Source organism: Heterodontus francisci, chromosome 3, assembly GCF_036365525.1.
Source record: "Heterodontus francisci isolate sHetFra1 chromosome 3, sHetFra1.hap1, whole genome shotgun sequence".
Taxonomy (NCBI): Eukaryota; Metazoa; Chordata; class Chondrichthyes; order Heterodontiformes; family Heterodontidae; genus Heterodontus; species Heterodontus francisci.
Genome location: NC_090373.1, coordinates 53,349,070 through 53,376,973, shown reverse-complemented (window position 1 = coordinate 53,376,973; position 27,904 = coordinate 53,349,070). Strand labels below are relative to the sequence as shown.

General features: G+C 42.7%; 1 protein-coding gene across 12 annotated transcripts in view; it reads right to left on the bottom strand.

Annotated features, from left to right (window-relative positions):
- Nucleotides 1-27,904, bottom strand: part of LOC137356372 (doublecortin domain-containing protein 2) — a 198,976-nt gene that overhangs the window by 41,211 nt on the left and 129,861 nt on the right. For 11 of the 12 annotated variants that reach the window (XR_010971044.1, XM_068022287.1, XM_068022263.1 and 8 more), the window contains one exon: nucleotides 2,261-2,326. The exons of the other annotated variant lie outside the window; for it this stretch is intronic. Coding sequence is in view for 10 of the 11 variants with exons in the window: in XM_068022287.1 (XP_067878388.1) it covers nucleotides 2,261-2,326 (66 nt within the window). In the remaining variant the exon portion in view is untranslated. The remainder of the gene's footprint in view (nucleotides 1-2,260; nucleotides 2,327-27,904) is intronic. 12 annotated transcript variants of the gene reach the window in all.

The window sequence follows — 27,904 nt, the reverse complement described above, 5'->3', positions numbered from 1 at the left end:
TAATGATACATAAAGCTCACGGGAACAGTCAGTCATTGATTTTCCTTTAATTCTGTACTGTCTCACCAAACAGTCTATCAATCATAGAGTTGGACAACCTTGTGATTTATTGACTGATCATGGGAGTTTAGCATTTGCAAAATCTCTCAGTAAATTTGGGAGCACAGGGGACTGTTGTACCGCATTACCAAAGCTGTAAAATGCAGTTTGCTGAAAATGATCCATTTAATTTCTTCATTTCCCCCATTTATACAAAATAGTCACTATAACTGACTCTGAGATGGAGGTGAGGACTGGTGTACAGATTTGGAGTACAGTCCAGTTCAAAACAATAACATTCCTTGAGTCGGGTTTTGTGTTGCCTGGAAATAGTTTCCTATGACTTCTTAAAAAGTTATTTCTCTGGACGTCAAAAGGTTCAGAAAGGTTGCATACGTCTTCTCAAAATATAAATTCCTCTCATCAATTCACTTGAGAAAAGTTTTGCTATTTTCAGCCTTTTCTTGTGCTCAGCAACATGAGGGTCTGTCAGCACTATGAAATGGAGTGCTTTTCCATTTTAGGCACTATTAGTGACCAGATCTGTTATATCAGTCAAGTGCAGGGTAAACAATACAACAATAATTTGCATTTATATAGCATGTTTAAAGTAGAAAAATGTCCCAAGGTGCTTCACAAAGGTGTAATCAGAAAAGAGAAAACGTTGTGTCTTTCTACCCCAGTAACAACTCTTATACTTGACTCCAGAGAGCACTCTAATTACATCAGTATCAGTTTTATAATTCCATGCCTGCCATTCTCATGACCCTCAGGAACTGGGATGAGACCAACTGAACTAATTCCCCATTTAACAAAATGGATGCATCAGTTCATTTGCCTTGATTGAACTTTTTAAAGCCAAACTTCAAGGATTAAAAAAAAAGACAATGATAGATGTCAGTATTATAGGGTTGAAACAGTACTGAATGTTACCTCAAAACATTTTAGCTTTGATATAACATGGATCTGATGCACAGTAAAACTGTCTCCATACAGTCTCACAATGTATCCTAACACCAATGTGAAAAGAGTACTTCGTCCTGCACTAATGTAAATTTTTCCACACACCAGTGCATGGTTTCTCTGAAAGAAATTGCTGAATATATCTATATGGTAATGTGAACTCACAATCATGAGAAAACTGGATTTGAGAATTTCATAATTCACCTTAAATGGGACTATTACAGATACTAGAAAGATAACATTTGCTCCTTCAGTCTGAGCTGGATTCAAACTCTGATCCCTGGAGAAAGAACCATGCTAATCTAAGCCAATCTAGCAGTTAGTCCCTAAGCAAATTTACCATAAACAACTGGTTTAATTAGTACTTCTTCAAAGTCAAACCAACTTGATCTATCACTGACAAAAGGAAAGCGCCATTACTGCAAAGGCAACATTTTACATGAAGATTACAAAAGACCTTTGTCTCTTTCGGGGTGAAATCGGTCGGTGCTAGAAGCTCGAAACTGACTCATGGCAAATTGGCATTCTTCCATGCACACTTCCATTGAAATCAATAGAAAATAAAATCAGACTCTGCCATCTCACTATGAGCCCATTTCATGCTACTGGTGCAGACCAATTTCGTCCCCAAATTTGAATCTTTACCCAACTGATTCTGGACTGTTGGTTCTGCATCAAATTGAACAAAATCATGCTGTGTGACTTTAGTGTGCAAATGCTTAACTTTTTGTGCGAAATTCTGTTGTCTGATATTTTGAAGGGGTTAATCCATTAATGTCTCCACTAACGTAGCAGAGGAAGAAGTTTCACATAAACACATTAAGCATTCATAGTCTCCTCTTGTTAGCAAAAACATTAAGAGGAATTTGCAAGGGAACGTAGAAAGAATAAAATTTTTCTTAGTAATTGCCAACATTATAATCATATCAAACTTGTTCTTGAAGGTAATGTCAATGAGTCAATGCCAAACAATAATCAATAATCAAAATTAGCGTGTGCCAGATTAGGGAGAGTCATTAAGATAATGAACACATTAAGGTAGTGAAAAATTGGTCTATACCATTGACATTACTAGAAAAGGAAATTGGACACTGGCAATTCGCCACTAGCCCAATTTAAAATACTGGCAAAGACTGATTTCAGCCCCCAAGATTCTAGCACACAGCACCTTCTGTCGGTATCGCACTTGTATAGCAAGGACTAAAAGTGGGACTGTTGTTTTCCAAACTAACACACTGGTGAACAACAACCAGTTTACCTGTTGGGGAGAGGACAACAATCCAGAATCACTTGATCCACCATGGGATAGGTGCAGTAGCTCAAACTGAGAAAACAAAAATTCAGATTAATAGCAATTTAGCTGAGTTACAGACCTAAACTTTGGGCTAGGGAACATACAAGTACTAAAAAGCCAAAGCAGAAAAGTCAAATGTTTCCAAAACTATGCAAAAGGGCACTGCTGGTTATCATAGACTCATAGATATACTTCGGTTTCTACTCAAAAGCAAGAACTAAATGGCCCAATAATACCCCTATGAAGTCATTAGCAATGTCCTGTTCCTCTTTTGAATACATAATACAGTAAAGTTATTAGCATCTTGAAAATTTGGTGTAGTGTCATTACTTGTGGTTTTCTAGATTCTTTTACATCCCAAAACAGTGACAAAATATGAAATAGAGATTCAACTTAAACTACCCCTTGCATAACTGGTGAAATAATCCCTAAGAGTACAGGTCAAAAAGAGTGGCAGGAGATCTTTAAGGGGACCTGCAAAGTGATGAGGATTTTTTTGACCAGATATTAGAGAGCTGCACTGTCAAGATTGCTGAAAGCTAAATTACCCACTGTCAAATTAAACATATTTGCTATTATTGTTAAGCCACGATCAAGTTACATTTCTAATCTATATATCAATATTAATTGCTATCAAAGAAGAATCAAGAACCCAGGGATTTTTCTTAAAATGCTATCTTGTATGAAAAGATCCAAAACTAAATATTCTGGAGCGCTTAAGTTGGATGTGTTACACTACCTTTTAGGACTATATAAATTCAGACCACGAATATTATTGCAATGGAAGATACAATCCACACAAAAAACAGAGGTAAGTCCCTTCAGAGTTTTAGTATTCAAACAGGAGCTTTATTTATGTCATTCAGCTAAATCTGTCAGTGAATTTGTGAGTTTCATGTTGTTACTAAAGGCCTTATATGCAAAAATGCACATAGAGATTGAGTTGGATTCTCCTCTGTATTCCCATTGGAATGGGGTAGGATAGTGGTAAAGAATGAGGAAAAAATCATGTAGTGACTCACACAATCACCTCACCACCCCAACCTGAACTTTCCTCCTTCCTGCAGCCCCAAAGGGACTACCATCCCACACCATTCCACAGACATGACATGCAAATAACAGAGGGCCCAGGTGCCCAGTGCATTTCTCTCCCAACTGCCCCAGTAACTGTTGCTTCTTGGGACAGCCTCAGGGAAGCTGCATGAAGCTTGTAATTCGGGGATCCTCCAAACCTTTAAATACCCAGTTGCTTTTCTGGTGCCGCACTGGCAATCCTGCAACACTGGGGAATTTGTGTACAGTCACTAACAAGCTCCATCTTGCCAGTGGGAACCCTGCCTGCTGTCCTGTATGACCCACCCCACCCCCACTACCCCTCTTCCAGCTCAGGGAAAGTGGGTAGGATTCGGGTATAGTCAGAGAGGTGGGCATAAATCCCACCTTGCTGCTACACCTACACCTAGCCCAAACAGCAGGATCTCCTACATCCTACATCACTTATTTCATTATCTGTCTGCAGCTACTTAGCATCATGCTACATTTCACATGCTAGGTGTTGCTGTTCACAACATGACTGGCAGTGTTGCTGAATGAAGTCATTTGTAGTTGTGTCAATTGGCAGTAAGTACAGCCTCTGACAGAACTTAGCAGACTTCATCGACAGTGAGACAAATTATTCAGTGCTCCTTTTGCACAAGGCTATACGCAAACTTTTTTTTCCCCAAAAATATACTTTATTCATAAAAATCTGTAAAAAAAAAATACATTACAAAACAGATCAAAACAGCACCGAGTTGACATTCCTAAAAGTGCAAAGGAAATCAGTTTTCTTCAATACAGGAGTGAGTTCCCTCACAACCCTTCTACTCCATTTTACATGTCATGTACATTTTACAGCAAACCCATATTTGGCGTATACAGCCCGAGGGGTTTCCTACGGGTCCAGCCCCTCAGTTCACCTTGGTGGGAGGACCTTGCACAATGAACTTTCCCCACTGAGCCTTTGCAGCGGCTGCCCCAAGCTTTAGTGCGTCCCTCAGCACGTAGTCCTGGACCTTGGAATGTACCAGTCTACCACCCTCGGTCGTGGACCGGAAGACCAGCAAGTTTCGGGCAGACTAAAGAGAATCTTTCACCGAATTGATGGTCCTCCAGCTTGGTGTGCGTCCCTGGGAACAGCCCACAGAGCACAGACTCCTGTGTTAGAGCTGCTTGGGAAGAACCTTGACAAAAACCACTGCATTTCTTTCCACACCTGCTTTGCAAAGACACATTCCAGAAGGAGGTGGGCAACTGTCTCTTCCCCACCACAGCCGCCTCGAGGGCAGCGTGCGGAGGGGGCGAGACTCCAGGCGTGCAGGATGGATCTGACAGGGAGGGCCCTTTTCACCACCAGCCAAGCTACGCCTTGGTGCTTGTTTGAAAGTTCTCGTGATGACTGCCAAATGACATTGGGAGTCTGCTCGGGGAACCATCTGACAGGATCCACCATCTCCTTTTCCCGTAGGGCCTTGAGGACATTCCGTGCAGACCACTGCTGATGGATTGGTGATCAAAGATGTTTTTCCGCAGAAACTTTCCCACGAAGGATAGGTGGTACGGCACAGTCCAACTGGATGGAGCATTACGCGGCAATGTGACCAGACCCATCCTTTGCAACACCGGGACAGATAGAACCTCAGCACGTAGTGACACTTGGTGTTTGCATACTGGGGCTCTACGCACAGCTTGATGCAGCCGCACACGAAGGTGGTCATCAGGATGAGGGTGACGTTGGATACATTTTTCCCACCCTTATCCAGAGGTTGGAACACTGTATCCCTCCAGACCCGGTCCATTTTGGATCTCCAGATAAAGCAAAAAATGGCTAGGGTGACCGCCAAGGTGCAGGAGTGGGGTATGGGCCAGACCTGCGCCACATACAGCAACAACGTGAGCCTTGCACCTGATGACCAGGTTATTACCCACAATGGACAGAGATCGCTGCTCCCACATGCTCAGTTTATGGTGTACCATGGCTACTCACTCATTACAGGTTTTGGTGCACGCCCCGGCCCTTCTGAACCATATCCCCAGCACCTTCAGGTAGCCTGACCTGACGGTGAAGGAGCCAAAGGATCGGTCAACCCAGTTCCCAAAGAACATGGCTTCACTCTTGCCGTGGTTAACTTTCGCTCCCGAGACCAGCTCAAACTGGTCGCAGATGCTCATCAGTCTGCGCACAGACAGCGGATCCGAGCAAAAGACGGTGACGTTGTCCATGTACAGGGAGGCTTTTACCTGAGTGCCTCTGCTGCCTGGGATTTTCACCCCTCTTATGCTCGCATCCGTCCTAATGGACTCAGCAAAAGGTTCGATACAGCATACAAACAAGACAGGGGAGAGAGGACAGCCCTGTCTGACTCCAGATATAATCGGGAAACTTTCTGATTCCCACCCATTGATTGACACTGCACTACTGATGTTTGTGTAGAGCAGTTTGATCCAATTGCAGATTCCCTCCCCAAACCCCATTTACACAAACATAAAACCTTTCCAGACAGTTAAGAGAGAAAACTCCTAAATTACCTTTCTCCTTTTGAGGATGATCTTCCCTTACCACATGACAGTAAATATTAATAGTTGTACCAAAAAATGGAAACATTTAACACAGCTGGTGATAGCCAAATGTTAAAATCTTAAATAACACCACTTTTTATTAATAAGCATACCTTTTAAAAGTTTTCTTTATCCTAGAAAATTCTACAGATATACTCATCCCTTTAAGGAATCATGCTTTTTAATTTTGTCAGGGCAATAATGAGCACTAAGTTTGGAATCTCTGGTCTACAATGAATGAAAATCTCCATTGCCTGTCAGCAGTAACAGTACTAAGTGAGCAAGTAGGTGCAAGTCCACAACACAAAGCTGACTAAGCTTCAACACTAATTGGAACTAAATGTCAGTTTTGCTCAGAGAAGCCACTGGATTACAAGGGAAATGGAAATATCACCCTAGTTCTCTCCTGAGGTTGAGAGTTGAGACACAAAGTTGAAACAGAATAGAGAGAGCTTCAATATGCATCAAGTCCATCTTATACCTGGTATGGGAGTGCTCGATACCAAAGCGGGTAACTATTTAATTCTGCAGCATGAATAAGTCTCAATTAATGGGCCAAATAAATACACCATTGTGAACAGCGAATTTTCCAAGTGTTTATATATTGTGGGGTAGATTTTATGAATTAGTACACCTGGTGTATACCTGCATGCACTGGGAGCAATGTTTGAGAATGTGGGTGAAGAGATCAGCACATCCCACATGATTTTCATCCATCATTTTTATACTAATTATAAACGTATTTTGCACGTTGTGTTTTGTACTTTGAATGGCATACATAAATAAAGCAATGGTCACTTTTTTTGCGCATGACCAAATTCTGGCTCCAGCCTGGACAGAAGATCACGTGAGGCATATTCAGGGCTAACAATTGGTTTGCACCATTAATCAGATGCAGGGGATTGTGATATGTGACCTGCCCACACCAGTTCCAGTGGAGGTAGACAGTACATAAATTTGGTGCTGCTGCCTCATTTTTAGCATAGGGCTGAGATTGAGGAGACTGGGCCTATATTGTCTAGAGTTTTGAAGACTTATAGTGACCTCATTGAAACATAGAGAATTCTTACAGGGCTCTATAGGGTAGATGCGGGAAGGACGTTTCCCCTGGCTGGGAGGTCTAGAACCAGGGGACACAGTCCTGTGTTCCATGCTACTGACTACCTACACACTCAGTAGGGAGCCAAACAGCATTGTGACGATAACTTGTGCTGCAGCCTGATTTCTGTTCTTAAAGGCAATCTGTCCCTCTTAAAGGGAAGCAGCACTGAATTACAGGAGGCTGCTACTGACTACTATTGATGCAATTCGAAACAAGGAAAATGGAACACCAGGGCAGAAAGGGGGCTCCAAGGTCACAGATGCAGAGCTGGAGGCCTTAGTGATGGAGGTGGACAAGAGCAGAGACACCATGGTTCTGCGAGGATCAAGGGTGCAGGAGGTCCTCAAGGAAAACCCTCAGATGGGGGTGGGAGCAGGTGACCAGGGAGGTCAATTTCCGGCATCTGGACCCAAGGATCTGGCAGCAGCAACACATGGCAGCTGGAAACAGGAGTCAGGACTGTTTCTGTGTCCTGAACTCACCCCCAAGGGAAAACAGTCACTCTTTGGGACTTTGAACGACATGCCCCCTTAATTAGCATGGAGACGGTTTTCCTCCTGGTATTCAGGTGTGGCAAGCACTTCACCCAAACACAGAGCAACACAATCACTGACATTCTGCCCTTTCTCGCAGGACAAGGTAGCCCATAACAGAAGGGAGTAGAGCAACACAGAGCCAGCGGGGGACAAGGACATCTGCATCTTCTGAGGCCTCCAGAGGATAAGGTTCTCCACATCACGGGGATGGTTGCGACAGAGCCCATGGCCTCTGGCATCGCTGAGAGCATCGAGGATGATGGTAGGTTCCTGCATTATGCCCCTTCTAAACTCCCAGCTCACCCTAAGCCTGTTATCTGACATGATATGCAAGCTGCAGCATTGCCATGAACCTCTTACATCCCACCCCAACACCGCCACCCACCACCCCCCCACTTCCCTCACCTCAACCTTTGTACATCATGTTTAAGTTTTTACTTCTATGTTTCGATTGTCAAAATAGAGGAGGGAGGTCAGGTGGGACAGCAATTTGAAAAACGTCTAGTTTAAGGACCCAGGAAACCCCTATCCAACCTGCCTGGGCTTGAAACTGTAACAGTTTGAGGGTACAGCCTGTTTTCATTCCACAGCTGCCTTTGGGGTAGATTTGGCCCAGCTGCCTACAGCTGCACACTTCTCCCTGAGACCTCCCTGCAAGAAGCAGAACTGCCTTCAAGCTGGATTGACTTCTCTCTAAGGCATTTTCAACAAGGAAAATTTAAAAAGAAGCCACATTTTGAAAAATACAGCAAGAAAAATCAACAAGAAGACAAGCTGTAAAAACAGCAGAAAAGCCTGATTTCTGCCAGTTTCCTCTGCATCTAAAAGAAGCAATTTAGCTGCCTCCATTTATGCCAGAGAATGCCAGAAGAAGAAATTATAAGAAAAGAGGTATTCTCAGTGACTCCTTCCCCTACTCAGCACTTCCAGTCAGTGATCTCCATTTTTGGACCTTTTTTTGATATTTTTAAAAGGACTGTAGTTTTAACTCAAATCCATATTAGCTCGTAATTGGGAACTTTCAATTTAGTAAATGTCCTTGCCTTTTTTATGCTTTTAACATTTCCCTGAATGTTTGTAAGTGTGCGTAACAAAGTTAAACCCCTTCCCAAGTTTAAGGAGTGTGTTAATAAACCCTACTTCGTTGTTTTAACTTTAACAACATGTTGCTGTTGCAGTCATTTATCATCAGGGTTTAAGGGAGGGAAAGAAATTCAATCACTAATCTATTTATGGACAGGTGGTTGGAAAAACAGGGAAATTGGTTCAGAGTAAAAAAAAAGATTAATTACTTGTTCATAACATAGAAATTGGGAGCTCAAGTCCACGATAAACCCATGAAATAGACCAAATTTAAGAAACAAGCTGAATCAGAAATTAAAATAAACTGATTTGAAGCCACAAGGGGAAAATCTGGTAGCCAAAAAGATTGCTAAGGCAAATAACCGACCGCAGCAAAACCCTCTTACTCTAACATTAGAAAATGGCACATTTTGATTCAAAGATGTTTTTGAAGCAAGGTGATGTAACTGCGGAGACCAGTGTGCTCCCACTGCAAAAAAGTGGGTTACTCCAGGTCAGAATGTTGCAGGCTAAACAGAAAGCCGGTGGGTCTAATCGGTCTCTGCAAGGGCAGTCCCAAGGAGTATACCCTTAGAACTTAGCAAGACTGGCAGAGGCCCTCATTGAGGCCTAGACCCTCTGAGGGTATTTCCCTGTGTTGTTGGACTGGACAAATTTGCTGAGAGTTACTGTAGCTTTATCCTAGAAGCAACTTCTCCCCCTACCCTTCCCAGGAGATGAGCAAGTCCATTGTACTGCCCAGGGATACAGGGGCGACTCAGGCCTTAATGTTAGAGAACAGCCTAAGCCTTCCCCTTGAAACCTACATGAAAGCCAAGGCCCTGATCAGTGGAGTGGGAAGAAGTTGCCTGTCTGTTCCCCTCCATCAAGTCCACCTACAGTGCGACCTAATCTCAGGCCCCGTGACCACAGGAATTGTCCCAGAGTTACGGTAGCAGGGATAGACTTCCTACTTGGAAATGATCTGGCTGGTAGCAAGCTAATAGCAACCCCTATAATCCTAGACCAGCCCAGCGAAACTAGGGAAACAGAACAACTACAAAAAAAAAGTACCAGGAATCTTCCCTGATTGTGTAGTGACTCGATCCCAAGCCAGACAGGCCAGCTAAGTTGAAAGGGAACCAGTGCCCCAGCTGGATGAGCTGGAGGTCTGATTAGCTGAAACTTTCTTTAAGGACCTATCTGAAGGGAAAAAGATGCTCAGCTGAATGTCCCTAATTGGTGCCCAGCAGGCAATGTGATGGAATATAGGAAGAATAGGCTTAATTAAGTAGAATTTGGAAGTAGTTAGTGTATTATGTCTTTTAGAGTTAAAGATTGAAATGGATGGTTAGTTTTTACAACTCACTGACATTCCCCTTTAAGAAGGTAGAGTAAAAGAATTTCAAGGTCCCCTGTTATGAACCAGAAACAAGTTAAGAAATCCATTTGTGTCTCTGTTGTCAGGGGCTTGGAAGATAAACAATCACATTGAAATATCCTGTCAGTAAGAGGTAGCAACAAACTTAATTGATTTGTGCAGATAGGTCAGCCCCAGAGATTGCTTTGGGGTGCCATGGAAAGGGCAATTATAGATAATGAAACAATAAATAAAATGGACTAACAGGAACAAGAGAGGTTACGTAAACACAATTATAAACATTTTGACCAGATAAATGCTCACAACTTCAACAGCAAAGAAAGTCCAATAAAACATTAAGTGGAAATGGTAATTAAAGATATGGATTTTAAACACACAGGAAATTCACATCTAAATGCTGGAAGTCAGATGACACTTCAGAAACATGATAAGCATGAGCTTTCCATTGTTTCCAGGTGTTCATATTTGCAATTGAATTTGCATTTTGAGCCCCTGGCTCCCTGTTTACGATCTAAGTGCGAGAGCAAAACCTATTATCTGTCAGGTGTGATAAATTTGTACTCTACTTTCAAAAGGGTCTTTGATCTTTGTTCCTTGTTGTCATGGTAACCAAGACCCCTGGCTTGTTTCTGAGCAGACTTGCTCTGAGGTCATTGCATTAAAGATCACAGTTTTTAAAAATATTGCCATCGTTCATAACAATATCAAGTTATGCGTGAGGCAGAATTTTCTCTACCTTCTCAAGACTGAAGTCATCCTTTTAGGCTCCCAATTGAAACTCCCTTCCCTTGCTCCTGATTCCATTTTCCTCACATGAAAAGAAGCTACTGACACAAAATGTTTATATTGGTAAAACGGCTCAAGGGAAATCTTCTTGAGGATTCAAGGCTCCAAGGGGTATGGATAAAGTGAACTCTAATAAAATGTTAAACATAATCATAAATTTTACAAGGGGGTACAAACTTAAGGGCAGTAAAGGGAATGTAACCACATAGCTTAGATTCAACGACTTTATGCAGAGGGAAATGAATATGTGGAAGCAACCACCCAGGAAGACATTGGAGGCAGAGGGGATGGAAATTTCATGAGGGGAAATTGGGGGTAGGAGATATATAGTGTATACACTATCACCCTTTAGAATTGGCAGATGAACTGTGATGCGTTCTTCAGGTCCTCTATATTTCAATATTAATACATTTTTTTAATCATTGGAAACCTGATATGTTTGTTTTATAAAAGCAAAATACTGCAGATGCTGGAAATCTGAAATAAAAACAAGAAACGCTGGAAATACTCAGCAGGTCTGGCAGGATCTGTGGAGAGAGAAGCAGAGTTAACGTTTCTGGTCAGTGACCCTTCTTCAGAACTGGCAGATATAAGAAATGTAAAAGATTTTAAGCAAGTAAAGCGGGGGTGGGGCAAGAGATAACAAAAGAGGTGTTGATAAGGACAAGGTCACGGAATAGCTGCAAAGGCAAACAATATGTTAAAGGTGTTTTATAGTTGTGTCAAAACAGCTTGGCAGTGAAAGAGCCAGATTATGGTTTCTACTCTCCTGGGACCATATACCATAATATATCTTCTGGAGGTAAGTGAGAAAAGAGAAGTTTTTTAAAGTTGAGTAGGGTCCTTTAGTAGCTCCTTGAATACTGAACATTCTTTGTATTAATCAAGACAGTGTCATACACTGGGCATGTTACACAAAAGCTGTCAGTTTTTATGCCTTTTCATTTTCAACATGTCAAAACTAAGGATCATTTAAAGCAATACAATTTTCCTTCATCCCTAAAACTGTGTGACTGTAGCTAAAGTAGTCAATTTGAATACATTTTGTTTGATTCACCAATTCTTGTCTACATCTTCAGCTGGTTTCTTAATCTCTGTTTGTTGGATATTGTCCTGCTTTTTAAATCATTTTTCATTGCCTATGCCTTCAGAGTATGGAATGTCCATTCAAAATGCTCAACTTTAAAAAAAGCTCCTTGTTTCACCCCTTCCCTTCAAAAGATATAAGCACCTTGGGACATATTACGATTTTAAATATGCTATATAAATGCAAGTTATTGATGTTTAATTTACGATCTTCCAAGTCTTGGACCTTCTTATCTATTAAACTACAAACAGTAAAAGCCAATAATTCTTCAGTCATTTCATGGTACAACTGTTTATTGGGCAATTTGTACTTCACCATTGTAGAAACAGATCCAGAGTCTCTCTTTTAATCCATGTAAAATTTAACTCAAATATTAACAACAGGTTCCAAGTGCTTAGCTCCCCAATCCTTTAACTGGGATCTACAAAAATTAATGTTGTGAAATCAGTTTTATCTTTGCTGTTGGCTTCGTGCTATTGAACAATACCAAATAATGATCTATTAGTACAATTTCCCAAAGTGGCAAAAAGTGACAGTTTTCACCATGGACTATTTAAGCATGGCAAAGCTATGCATAATCATCATCTGCCACTGCTTCAACAGTTAAAAAATACTTTGCTGTCAGACTTTATTCCCAAATTGCCTGGAGATCTCTCATGTAGTTTGGTTGACTGTCTTGATGCACTTCTGTAATGCATGCTCCGGCTGCTTGTCTGCACTGTTCGCTTCCCCTTAAACTGCTAAGACCAGCCCATCCTCATTAACAATGACGCTATTATGGGAATGCTTGATTTAATATTATTACATAATTTTCTTATAATAATTTTCAAAAGGCAGAACAATAGAAAAAAAAACTATATTTAATAAGAATATGTTGCAAGTGTTGCATTAGGAGTTACAAGGAATTATAAGGAAAAACAAAGGATGATGAGTCAGATAGGAAAGATAACTTTCCTTTTTTCCACATGGATAATATTGAGATTGCAATAGAGGCTGAGATGCTCGATTATTTTAGGAACATAGGAACAGGAGTAGGCCATTCAGCCCATCGAGCCTGCTCTGCAATTCAATACGATCATGGCTGATAATCCACTTCAATGGCTTTTTCCCACATTATCCCCATATCCCTTTATGTCATTGGAATTCCGAAATCTGTCAATCTCTGCTTTAAACATACTCAATGACTGATCTTCCACAGCCATCTGGGGTAGAGAATTCCAACGATTCACAACCCTCTAAACAAGGAAATTTCTCCTAATCTCGGTCCCCTTATTTTAAAATTCTGCCCCCTGGTTCTAGACTCCCCAACCAGGGGAAACATCTTACCTGCATCAACCCTGTCTATCCCTTTAAGTATTTTGTAGGTTTCAATGCGATCATCTCTCATTCTTTGAAACTCTAGAGAATATAGGCCCAGTTTCCCCAATCTCAATATTGTTTCAGATTTGAAAGATTTGAGATGTTTGGTCGTACTTCTAAAACTGTGTAAATTTTCTTCTTTGTTTTTATAACCAGGCTTGATATTATATGACTGCTCTGATACTGACAGTTCTCCCAGATCATGAGCAGATGTTTTCTGCATGCTCGGTATTACAATTTTTATTCCACATTCATCCTGTTTTGTTTTACTTATTTCCATTTACAGACAAACTCATACTGAATCAGTTAAAGTATCGTGGAAATAATGAAAATATTAACATATCTTGATCTCTGGTGATAACATTTATAAAAATACTGTTGCTTTATTATTTCCTACTCCTGCCTCCAAATTTCACACCACTACCACCTGGTGCTGTCTGGGCTAGCCATCACCATGCTTTTTATAAATGCTGCTTTGAAACCAATCAGCCAACAGGAGTTTTCTTTCCACTCTCTTGCTGCATTTTTTTCCCCATTCTCTATTTCTGTCTGTGTGCCCTTCTCTCTCGAAAGTTTATCTTTCACTTTGACTAGCTCGCTTTTGAATTTTCCAGTCAGCCTCCATGTCCCCAGAGGTGTCGCGGAACAACACAGCTGCCTGGAGGTGGCTTCCTGGCAGCAGACCAGGGAGACCAGCACTCCAGGCAAGCTTAGAGGCCCTCCCTGCCTGCCCACCTTCACCTACAACTGCAGGCCGCCCTGTGGAGGGGATTCAACTGCCCCCTGCACCCCCTACAATGGTGGCCTGGCTGCTAAGGCCATTTTTGTTCATCTAAAAAGGTTGGAGAGAGGGTGCCTCCATTTTGGGGCACCTTCTCCCTTACTTACCTGCAAAGGCATCCTACTGCTGCTTCTAAGCTGGAGAGCCTCCAATTAAATGGCGAGCCCGCCCTCTAGTAATTAATTAGCCAATTCAAGGAAAATCACAGATGAGTTATGCTGTCCCCCATGCTGAGTTTGGAGCTGGGGAGGGCATTTAATTGGGTGAGATGGTGGCGGGTGGGAACCACAACACCTTCCCGCCTCCACCCCGATTAAGTCCGTAGTGGGAAGACCCCACCCCCAATTAATGCCCAATTAAGGGCCTCTTCCTGCTGCACAGGGAGCATGACATGCGTCTGTACAGGTTGTTTGTGGTCTCCCGGGGGGTGTCCCTCATGAAATAGCACTCGGTGCCTGATCAAGGCACCTGGTAGTGGGAAGGAGGGGCCCGCTGAAGGCCACCCCTTGCCCTTGCTGCTGACCTCCCCCTACACCTCCCTCCCCTGTGACCTCCACCCCGTGAAACCCATCCTGCCATCGCTCACCTCTGGCCTGGGTTGTTCTGCAATCCTGGGCCACTGGTGGGTGTTGTTCTGCTGCTGCTGAGCAAAAGAGCTGCCGGTCAATCAGAGGCTGGCAGCTCTCAGCAGGAGGGATCTCCACCCCCAATTTGTTTGTCATACAGCAGGCCTTCCCCAAAGGAAGCAACGCAGGTCTCTTGTCACCTCCAACTAGCAGCCTAGACCCCCATCACCTCCATAAAACTCCCCCCTGTGCAGGTTTCTGACCCCCATTTTAGCCTGACAGTGAGGTCCCGAAGACCACAGGGAAAATCCTGCCCATCATAGCTTCAAGATCAAAGATTTCCACATACAATGAATTTATTGGTACGCATTCAGTGTTATGTGAGCAAGTATAGCAGTGATTTTGCACATTTCAATGTCCCACAAACAGCAATGAGATGAATGACCAGCCAGTTATTTTTTGGTGGTGTTGACTGAGGGACAAATGGTCTCTGGGACATTAAAAGGAACTCCCTGCTCTTCTTCAAATAGTTCCATGAAACTTTTAATGCCCACACTTAGCGACAGAGAGGTTTTGGTTTAATTTTTACTTATTCAAAGTTTAAAATGTCGGAACTTATTTGAATGCTACTGTTAAATGGAGTGCTCATTAAGGTGAGGGCTAGTAATGTGTGGGAATAGAGAAATTTCCCACTTTGAGCATCTACTGTTGGCATTAGGGCAGCAGCTACAGAAGAAAGCTCTTGTTAATGTGACCAATAATACGCTTTGGACCAGAAGAGCACGCGATGCTGATCCAATGTGACATTTTCCACACAAGCTAACCATGTGACCACTCAGAGTGAGACTGACTATTTGGTGTCAATCAGTACAAACACTAGAGGCATTTTTTATGCCATGGACTGGGTTAAAACTACTCTAAAACCTATTTCATATAGGCCTGGGTTTTGCAGTAGACTTTGCAGACTTTGAAATTGTCAGCATGTGTACTCATTACTCTTCGAAAACGAACAGCAACTTCTGGAGTTCAATAAAACGTGCAGTTAAACATGGAAATCCAGAAGTTGCTGTCAGTGATTCTCTGCTTCTCCATAGGATGCTGTTGAAGTTTATCTTTCTCATCAAAGTGCATGTAGTTAAATATCAACGGCAAACTCAAAATATTTATTTGACCAATTTCTTGTTTGAGTTCAAATAATATGTCCTGTGATTTCCCCCCAGACTGAATCAATTATAAATCACTGAACTGACAAGAACTTACCCTTTTACGCTATGAGTCTCACTGTAAAAACCGTTGACAAAGTCATACCTTGTTGAATGAGCTGGGTGTACTAACTTCATAATTACTTCTGAAAAACGCCTCTGGCATGAAAAACTCATTTTATTTGCAGAATGTCAAATTTCTCCTTTGTGATAAAAAAAAATTTGCATGCTTTTAAAATAATGATCATTTAAAAAAAAGTTTGCTGAAGATATTTCAGCTTATACCTTAATGCCATAAGTATGCCTCAATCATTTATTTTGCTGTTTGTAAAATTTAATTAGAAGTAAAGGATAATCAGTGCATTTTACTTTCTGGTTTGCTGTCTGTGAGAATACTTCAATGAGATTTCCTGCTTACCCCACTTGATGACATTGCTGCTGCTGGACACCTGAAGATCCCCCTGGCTAGGGGCCAGATCAAAATGATGTTGGGAAAGGGGAAATCCACGCCACAGAGATCGCTAGATCTTTGTGAGCAGCTTTCTTGGAGATCAACAGAAAGTGCCATGATATCTTTACTGCTAATAGATAGATGAGACTATTATGCTAGACTGAATTTAAGCCCAAATCTCAGAAGTGAAAGTGAACCAATGAATTGCATCAACTAGTCTTTAGATTTCTGTTACATTTGTATAGTTAGTGAGAAGTAGGGATTAGGCCACGTGTGAAATTGCAAAGTGTCGGGGAGTTAATTTCACTCTAAGTGATTCCACTAAGTATGTGACCAACCTAAACATAGTTATTGAATTGAACACTGTAGAAGTTTACTCCAAAATCAATTCATCTCCTTGCTAAAAAAAAAAAGGCCATTGCCACCCAAAGGGATCAGGCTTTATTTTTGAGCTGATCAATTCTCACCTAAAAGACATTATACACTTGATTATTCTGCACAAGTCGAATCTAATCATTTATTAAGGTGGAAAGAAAGGTATAATGTTTAAACTGTGACATATTTCTTGCTGTTGTTGATTGATGATATGACTTTTTAGCATTGATTGTGAAATATTGGCTATCTGCAGCATCAATTATGTTTAGTGGGGAGCAATGGCAATTATGAAATGTCATGACATGTCCATCATTCGGTTGCTTCTGTGTTTGATTCACTTTTTACTTGCAGGATAACGTAGTAAAATTCATGAAACTGGATAGATTACCAGTAAAAGAAATAATACAATAAATTACTGAAAAGTAACAACCTTACAAAACGAACATATGAACATACGAACTAGAAGCAGGAGTAGGCCCCTCGAGCCTGTTCCATCATTCAACAAGATCATGTCTGAACTGATTACTCCACATTCCCGCCTACCCCCAATAACCTTTCACCCCCTTGCTTACCAGGAATCTATCTACCTCTTCCTTAAAAATTTTCAAAGACTCTGCTTCCACCGCCTTTTGAGGAAGAGAGTTCCAAAGACTCATGACCCTCAGAGAAAAATTTCTCCTCATCTCTGTCTTAAATGGGCAATCCCTTATTTTTAAACAGTGAACCCTCGTTCTAGAGTTTCCTGCAAGGAGAAACATTCTTTCCACATCCACCCTGTCAAGACCCTTCAGGATCTTATATGTTTCAATCAAGTTGCCTCTTACTCTTCTGAACTCCAGCGGATACAAGCCTAGCCTGTCCAACCTTTCCTCATAAGACAACCCATCCAATTGACAGAAGGAGGAGGCTCCACAAATATCCCCATCCTCAACAATGGGGGAGCCCAGCACATCAGTGCAAAAGACTAGGCTGAAGCATTTGCATCCATCTTCAGCCAGAATTGCCGAGTGGATGATCCATCCATCCTCCTGAGGTCCCCAGCATTAGAGATGCCAGTCTTCAGCCAATCTGATTCACTCCATGTGATATCAAGAAAAGGCTGAAGGCACTGGATACTGCAAAGGCTATGGGCCCTGACAACATTCCAGCAACAGTACTGAAGACTTATGCTCCAGAACTTGCTGCACCCCGAGCCAAGCTGTTCCAGTACAGCTACAACACTGGCATCTACCCGGCAATGTGGAAAATTGCCCAGGTATGTTCTGTGCACAAAAAGCAGGACAAATCCAACCCAGCAAATTACCGTCCTATCAGTCTACTCACGATTGTCAGCAAAGTGTTGGAAGGGATCATTAACAGTGCTATCAAACGGCACTTGCTCATCAATAACCTGCTCACTGATGTTCAGCTTGGGTTCCGCCAGGGACTCAGCTCCTGACCTCATTACAGCCTTAGTCCAAACATGGACAAAAGAGCTGAACTCAAGCGGTGCGGTGAGTATGACTGCCCTTGACATCAAGGCAGCATTTTACCAAGTATGGCATCAAGGAGCCCTAGCAAAACTGGAGTCAATGGGAATCAAGGGGAAAACTCTCCGTTGGTTGGAGTCATACCTATCACAAAGGAAGATGGTTGTGGTTGTTGGATGTCAATCATCTGAATACCAGGACATCCCTGCAGGAGTTCCTCAGGGTAGTGTCCTCGGCCCAGCCATCTTCAGCTGCTTCATCAATGATCTTCCCTCCGTCAAAAGGTCCAAAGTGGGGATGCTCGCTGATGATTGCACAATGCTCAGCACCATCCACAACTCCTCAGATACTGAAGCGGTTCATGTCCATATGCAGCAAGACCTGGACAACATCCAGGCTTGGGCTGATAAGTGGCAAGTAACATTCGTGCCACACAAGTGCCAGGCAATGACCATCTCAAACAAGAGAGAATCTAACCATCTCCCCTTAATATTCAATGGCATTGTCATTGCTGAATCCCCCACTATCAACATCCTGGGGGTCACCATTGACCCGAAACTGAACTGGTCCAGCCACATAAATGCTGTGGCTACAAGAGCAGGTCAGAGGCAGGGAATTCTGCGGCGAGTAACTCACGTCCTGTCTCCCCAACGTCTATCCACCATCTACAAGGCACATGTGAGGAGTGTGATGGAATACTCTCCATTTGCCTGGATGGGTGCAGCTCCAACAACACTCAAGAAGCTCGACACCATCCAGGACAAAGCAGCCCGCTTGACTGGCATCCCATCCACCACCTTCAATATTCACTCCCTCCACCACTGACGCACAGTGGCATCAGTGTGTACCGTCTACAAGATGCACTACAGCAACTCACCAAGGCTCCTTCAACAGCACCATCCAAACCCATGACCTCTACCACCTAGAAGGACAAGGGCAGCAGATGCATGGGAACACCACCACCTGCAAGTTCCCTTCCAAGCCACTCACCATCCTGACTTGGAACTAGATCGCAGGATCAAGATCCTGGAACTCCCTTCCTAACAGCACTGTTGGTTTACCTACACCCCAAGTACTGCAGTGGTTCAAGAAGGCAGCTCACCACCACCTTCTCAAGGGCAATTAGGGATGGGCAATAAATGCCGGCCCACATCCCCCGAACGAATAAAAAAAACTTTAAGCTTCCTGAAAGCCTAACATTTGACCATACTTGCAGTTACTGTCCCGAAGTCTAGGAACATGAATCATAGTTTGCAAAATAAGCCAAAGAGACACAATCACTGACCAAGTGAAGTGAAAACTTCATAGAACACGAAGGAGGAGAAATTTGTTCACGTCACTACGAAGACTTACCTCAATTCACCGGAGGTAGGCAGCACTGTGAGCCACTATCTGTGTGGCCTGCACAGCATTCTTCATTTGATGTAATTGAAGAATCCCACACAGCCCACATTGGTCGCAGCCCGTGATGCTGCCTACCTCGGTGAATCACTGTAAATCTGAGTAGCGCGGCTAGGAGTGGCACTAAGCGAACTAATTTCTACCCCATAAGCTGCTGATAGTGACAAGTAAAGCCCAAGTTTTTTAAGGATATCCATTCTTATATGAACTTTTCCACCATCTTTGTATTTACTTACATAATATAGCTGTGAATACATAGAATTACATCGAATATGCAGCACAGATACCGGCCATCTGGTTCATGCTGGCATTTACGCTCCAATCGAGCCTCCTCCCAGCCTTGCTCATCGAACTTTCTCAGGATAATCCTCTATTTCCTTTTCCCTTATGTACTAGCCTCCCCTTAAATGAATCAGTACTACTCGCCTCAACCACTCCCGGTGTTACAAGTTCCACATTCTCACCACACTTCGAGTAAAGAAGTTTCTATTTGAATTCCCTATTTGATTTTTTGGTGATTATCTTACATTCATGACCTCTAGTTTTGTTCTTCCTCACAAGTGGAAACATTCTTTCAGTATTTATTCTATAAAACCCTTTCGTAATGTTAAAGAACTCGATTAGGTCACCCCTCAGCCTTTTCTGTTCAAGGGTAAAGAAAACCAGTCTGTTCACCCTTTCCTGATCGTTATAATGTTGCATTTCTGATATCATCCTTTTAAATCTTTTTTCACCCTCTTCAGTGCCGCTTTATCCTTTTCATAATATGGTGACTAGAACTATGCACAGTACTCCGAGTGGTCTAACTAAGATTTGATACAAGTTTAGCATAACATCTCTACTTTTCAATTCTATCCCTCCAGAAATAAACCCTAGCGCTTGGTTTGCTTTTTGAGGGCCTGATTAACTTGCATCTACTTTTAGTGATTAGAGTATTTGTACTCCCAGATCTGAATTAGATTCTTATTTTCTATGTACTATGTTATCTCCTTATTTTTCTTACCCATCTCACAGCGGGCAGCCAATTAACTGCCTACCATTGGGGGCAATGTCCCTTTAAGGGACGAGTTTCTGCCTCCAGAGCTGCTGGTCAACCTGAGGGCCAGCAGCTCAGCAGTACCAGCAGTACCACCCAAAGCAGTGGCCACTGTCAGTACCTCAGGAAGTACCAAGGACTGGAGAAAACCCAGGGAGAGATAAGTGGGGTCAGGGTCGCCAGGGCTGTTCAGACAGGTTGCGGAGGGGGAGTCATGCTGGAGGAGGGGGGGGTAGTTGTTATTGAGAATGGGGGTTATCTTCTGGGGGATGGGGGGGCGGCCATCGCCGCCGGGGGGCACTCTGGGAGCCCTGGATTGCCCCCGTAGGAGGGATCCTCACCCCGACCCCACTAGGAAGCCGCAAGTCTTTACCTGGCGGCGACTCCCTGTGGCAGTCGGACCCTCCGTCTTCAACAAAATTGAAGTGGAGGCGAGAAGAGGCCCTTAAATGGCCATTAATTGACCACATGAGGGCCTCAATTGGCCTGGGGTGGGAAGGCCATCCTCAGCCTTACCCACCCCAGACAAAATGGCAGGGGGCCTGGGCAAAATCAGGATGACACCCCCTGCCATTTTTTTTGCCTTCCGACTCCATGCCCATCTCCAAAGGCAGAAAATATCCTGCCCTCTGTCTTGCAGCCAGCTAGCTATCCATTCTGCTACCTCTCCCCTAACTCCACATGCTCTGTGGTTATTCATTAGTCTATTGTGTGGTACCTTATCAAAGACTTTTTGGAAATCTAGATATCTTACATACACTGTATTACCGTTGTCTACTTTCTCTGTAACCTCTTCAAAAAATTCAATGAGGTTGATCAAGCAAGACTCTCCCTTTTGAAATCCATCCTGACCATCTATTGTTTTACTTTTGGTTTCAAAAGTCCAAGTTCAAACGTTTTCTCCTTCAGTCGGGATTCCATTATCTTGCCAACATCAATGTTAAGCTGATTGGTCTATATTTCCCTGGACATGTTCTGTCGCCCGTCTTACATATAGGTATAATATTAGCCATCCACTAGTCCTCTGGCAGTATACCTTTTTCTAATGAATTATTAACTATGTGCTATAGTGCCTCTACTGTCTCTTCCCAGGATTCTTTTAAAATGCATTTGTATCATCTGTCTGGACCATGGGCATTATCCCTTTGAGTTAGATTAGTTTATTTAATATTTCTCCTCATTATTTGAAATGTGGCTGTATAATTTTGAATCTCAAATGTCATGTCCACATAATCCATTTCCCTGCAACATAATTATGTAATATGAACATACGAATTAGGAGCAGAAGTAGGCAATTCGGCCCCTCTAGCCTGCTCCACCATTCAATAAGATCATGGCTGATCTGTTTGTGTCTTGAATTCCACACTACCATCTACCCCCGATAACCTTTGATTCCCTTGCCAAACAAGAATCTATCTACCTCTGCCTTAAAAATATTCAATGACCCCGCCTCCACCACCTTCTGAGGCAGAGAGTTCCAAAGTCACACAACCCTCTGAGAGAAAAAATTCTCCTCATTTCTGTCCTAAAAGGGTGACTCCCAATTTTAAAACAGTGCCCCCTAGTTCTGGAGTCACCCCACAAGAGGAAACATCCTTTCCACAGCCACCTTATCAAGACTGTTCAGGGTCTTAAATACTTCAATCAAGTCTCCCCTCACTCTTCTAAATTCCAGTGAAAATAAGCCCAATCTGTCCAACCGTTCCTCATAAAACAACCCACTCATTCCAGGTATCAATCTAGTAAACTAAGGTATTAATATGATGCAGTTGTAAATGTTTAATTTTTAATATTTAAATGTAATATTTCTGCTATTTATCGCTACCCATGATCTTATCTTGACCCTCCCTTAGTCGGCCTATTCCCACCCTGACTTTCCTTTTCCATTTATGTACCTGTAGAATATTTTACTATGTTGTTTTATGTTTCTTGATAATGTAATTTCATAATACCTCTTTGTCTTCCTTTTTTTAATTTTTTCTCCCTTGCCATGCTCTTCCCTGCTATCCATGTACTTAATGCACACCTCTTCCTTTACCCTCAGTTTTTCCCATGTATCTTTAATTATCCATGATGTCTCATTAGTGTTTTTTTTTTAGCAGAATATATTTTTCAATCATATTTAGTTAGTAAAGATGCAACATCCAGAGTCAGCCATTCTCAGCAATTATTAATGTGGTCTTCTCAGCAAGAAGACAAAATAACAAATTACATTTATAAAACATCTTTATTGTTGAAAACATCTCAAGGCCCTTCACAGCAGTGTAATCAGAGCAAAACAGAAACTGAGCCAAGGAGGAACTATTAGGAGGGGTGAACAACAGCTTGGTCAAAGGTTATTAAGGAAAAGCTGAAAGGAGGAGAGGGAGGTGGAGAGACATAGTGGTTTAGGGAGGGAATTCCAGAGTGTAGGGTCTAGACTTTTGAAGGCCCAACTCTCAACGATGGGGTGAAGAGAGAGAGGATGTACAAATGACCAGAGTTGGAGGAATGCAGAGTTCATGGAGCTGCAGGTGGTTACAGATATTGGGCGGGGGAAGGCCATGATGGAATTTAAACAGGAGAATCAGAATTTTAAATTGGAGGACTGGGAGCCAATGTAGGCAAACAAATCCAAGAGTGGTGAGTGATCGGGATGTGGTGTGAGATGGGATATTCGTATTGTATTATTATACAGAGTTTTGTATAAGGTGAAGTTTGTGGAGGGTGGACAATGGGAAGCTGTCCAGGAGAACATCGGAATAGTGGATCTGAAGGTGACAAAAGCATGGATGAGGGTTTCAACAGCAAATGGGCTCTCGGGGTGGAGGAGAGCAATGTTGCAGAGGTGGAAATAGGTGATTTTTCTGATGAAGAGGATATACGGCTGGAAACTCAGCTCAGAGTCAAGTAGAGCAGCAAGGTTGCAGAGTCTGGTCCAAACTGTGACAGCGGCCAGGGAGAGGAATGAAATCAATAGCAATGATACTGAGTTTGTGGCTGAAACTGAAGCTAATGGCTTTGAGCTTCCCAAACTTTAACTGGAGAAAATTATGACGCATCCAAAACTGAATGTCATACAAGCAGCTCCGACAGCACAGAAGTGGTAGAGGGATCAAGAAAGGTGGTGAAAATCTAGAGCTCGATATTGTTAATGAGCATGTAGAAACTGACACCATGGCCTAGAAATTAGAACATGCCCAAAAATGATCGCATAGGGAACATTGTCAATACACTCAGAAAATGAATGTAAGTAGCTGAACCTGCAGGAAACTTGAGTGCAATGGTAATGTAACTGTTTAACAGCACTCTGCAGACTCCTGTCTTCAGCTCAACTCGAGGAGACTGGCAGATATAATTAAAGCAAATGGGTTCTCAGTTCTGCTCAAATCTCTCCACAGCATTTCTAACTTGCATCTTTATTCGATGTTGGCAGCGGCATGACATTGCAGGCAGCACCAGTGCCCAGTGGATAGCAACACAGAAGAGGTGGAAGGAGAATGGTGAACTTTTCTGAAGAGGACCTTGTTGTTCTCTTGCAAGAGGTGAAGGAGAAGAAACACAGACTCCTCGCATTATGTTTGTGCAAGCTTGGCACAGCAGCAAGCCATGCTGCCTGGAGGGAGGTGACACTGATCCTGTTAGCCAGTTCCAGGAGAGTAGAGCAGTGCAGGGGGGAAAAAGAAAATCACCAGATCTGGCGAGGTAAGGAACTCAGTGTCGCTTTACTTTCTTCCTTGCCGAACCATCATACTCTTCACCCTCTTAAAACAACTCACACGACTAACCCTTCAGACTGCCCTTGACTAACTCCCTAGCCTGCACTATTCCACACGCCTACACAATACACACAAACTGCTCCCATCCTCCAAGACAATTTCCTCCACTCTGACATCTTCACACCCGCACATCTTTCATTTCACCTCTCCCATCACACTCACTGCACACTACTCCATTGCCAGCTCTCCCTTTATTTACTTATGTCGTAGCAGGAGAAACTGCTGCACAACTCTCGATAGAAGCTGGTCACTGGAGAAAGGGGGCTAACATCTCAATGCTGCATCCTCTCAACCCCCACCACCACCCTGTGAGAAGAAGGCCATGACCCTCATGGGGACACACTCTGCCACAACGGTGCAAGCAGCGGATGTCAGGGTCATGTCACTAGGGCCAGGTAACTCAGCATCTACTTTGTCACCCTACCAGCCCTGACTACATATAGATACATATAATTACCCATTCCTTGGTTTCCTTCATCCCGAGGGGCTCAGGCTCATTCCTTCTCAAAATTGGCATGCTTTTCTGCACATCCACCATAGGGTGCTGCGGAGGTGGGCAAAAAACCATGGCAACAGCAAAAGCAAAGCCATCTCAACCTGTCCATCTCTGGCCCAGAGCAGTCCCCCAGATTACCAGCCATGACACTGGCTTCCTCTCTCATACCAGCTCAGGAATTGTCACCCAAGGGGATTTAGATGATGAATGAGAAATTACCACCAGGGGAGCACAGGGGAACAAGAGGAGTGGGAGATGGGGAGGATGCACCATATTTCCCATGGAGATGAAGAAGAAAGTAGACAATGGCGACAGAGTTGTGGGACCCAGAATTCATGGGTACTTGTCCGAAAATCTGCAATAATTAGCAGATGTGACTATTATCTATCCTTGGCAGCAGCATCCCCAGATAGTTTCTGCTGAACTCAGCATGCTACTGCTGTGATTCCTGCCACATTATAAGGGAACAGTGATATGTCCATGGGGAAGGCCATCCCATGTGTGACATTGATCTGATTGTGGGTTTGCACGTGGGGACAGTCACGGGTTCCAAAATGTTTTTCTCAGAAGAGAGGAAAGCACTACGTTGAAAAGAAGTGCAGGTGTCAGTGATTTTTAAAAATGTGAATGAAGGGGTTAAGAAACCAGTATTTGTAAATGAATCGGGTCCCCTCTTCAAGTCACCAACTCTTCATTTACATTAAATTGAAACACCAAGAGAGCTATTAGGCTATTTTGGGGGGATTGGGGGGAGGGGGGTGAGGGGCAGTGGTGTAAAGTCACACCTATTGCAAGAGTGGCATAAACGAAGGAAACTTCCATGTACTTAAACAGTGCAGCAATGCAATTGAGTGCATTAGGGGTTTTGGCAGGCATCAGACTCTCACAGTCAAAAAAGAAATCGAGGAAATTTACATTTACAGCAATAATGGCATATATGCAAATTTCCTCCATACTTTTGGCATACTAACAGCATAATAGTTTGAGCACTGAAGACAACAAGGAAATTCAGGGCAGATAATGTTGATTAAGATGGAATTGAAGTCCAATTTAAAAAGGAAGAATACAAAGGGATACAGCTGATCTCCTGCACATAGGGAGCTCATTCCAAGTTTAGTCTTCAGGTGAAATAAAGCAAAAGGACATAGATAATTGTAGTAGGACATGCAGACATATTTAATGTCATACATTCTGACTGTATTTTTCTGCAATATTTGATTTGAGATTAAAAATAATAAATCTGCACATACTTGCTGTCAACATTTTTATTATAAATTCCTCTGTCCACTGCCATATATTCAAAGCATAACAAGCTTGCATAGGCAATTTCCATTATATATGTGGACAAAGAAATTTATAACAGAAAAAGTTGAATATATTACTCATCAATCACTGATGATGTTGCATAGGAGGAATCAAGTAGGCTTCAGGTGGAGGAGGGGATTTAGAGAGCTGAGATAATTGGAACAGTCATAAAGTCATCAAGACATTACAGCACAGAATTCGGCCCATCGAGTCGTTGCCAACTCTCTGTAGAGCAATACTGTCCATCCCATTTCCCAGCTCCATCCCTGTAGCCCTGTAAGTTTATTTCCCTCAAGTTTCTATCTAATTTCCTTTTGAAATCATTGTCTCTGCTTCCACCGTCCTCGTAGGCAGTGTGTTCCAGGTCATTATCATTCATTACATAATAAAGTTCTTACTCACATCCCCCCTTCATCTCTTATCCAAAACCTTCAATTTGTGTCCCCTAGTCCTTGTACCACCAGCTAATGGGAGCAGCTTTTTTTGTCTACCTTATCTAAATCTGTCAAAAACACCTCTATCACCAGCTTCTCCAACTAAGCTTGTGGCTAAATTTCTTGATTCTGATATATCTCCTCTACACCCTCTCAAGGACCTTTAGATCCTTCCTAAAGTGTAGTGACTGGGCACAATTCTGTAGTTGTGCCCTAACCAGAGCTTTATAAAGTTTCAGCATAACTTCCCTGCTTTTGTACTCACAGTGTCTATTTATGTAGCCCAAGATCACATATGCTTTGCTAACTAATTTCCTGATATGTCCTGCCACCTTCAAAGATCTATGCACATGAACCTCCAGATACCCCTGTCCCTGTACACTCTTTAGAACTGTGTCATTAAGTGTATATTGCCTCTCCCTATCCTTTCTGTCAAAATGCATCACCTCATACTTCTCTGTATTAAATTCCATCTGCCACTTGTCTGCACATTCTGCTAGCCTATCTATGTCTTGTTGCAGGCGATTCATACCATTGCCACAATTCCAAGTTTGGTATCATCAGCAAATTTTTAAATTGTATTGTCCATTCCAATATCCATTTATATATATCAAAAAAGTAGTGATCCCAGCACTGTCCTTTGGGGAACACCACTGTCTACCATCCTCCAATCTGAAAAATAACCATTTACCACAACTCACTGTTTTCTGTCCTTCAGCCGAATCTTTATCCAAGCTGACTCTGACCGTCTTATTCCATGAGCTTCAGTTTTGTTAAACAGCCATTTATGTGCTACTTTGTCAAAAGCTTTCTTAAAATCCATACAGACAAGATCCACCACATTCCCTTCATCAACCTTCTCTGTTACTTCATCAAAAAAATCTATTATTTTATTTTATTTAGAGATACAGCACTGAAACAGGCCCACCAAGTCTGTGCTGACCAACAACCAGCCATTTATACTAACCCTACAGTAATCCCATATTCCCTACCACCACTAGGTGCAATTTACAACAGCCAATTTACCTATCACCTGCAAGTCTTTGGCTGTGGGAGGAAACCGGAGCACCCGGCGAAAACCCACGTGGTCTGTTTCTGAAACCTTATCCACGACTGATGTTAAATTGACTTGCCTCTAGTTCCTCGGAATGTCCTTACACCTTTTCTTGAATAAGGTTGTCACATTTGCCACTTTCCAATCCACTGGCACCTCCCCCATATCAAGGGAAGATTGGAAAATTATGGCATGCCTTTCCACTATCTTCACCCCCACTTCCTTTAGCAGCCTGGAATGCAAGCCATCTGGACCAGGGGACCTATCCAATCTAAGCATAGCCAGCCTGTCCAGTACATCCTACCTATCAATTTTTGCCCCATCCATTACCTCTATGATCTCTGTTTCTACAGATAATTTGTCAGCATCC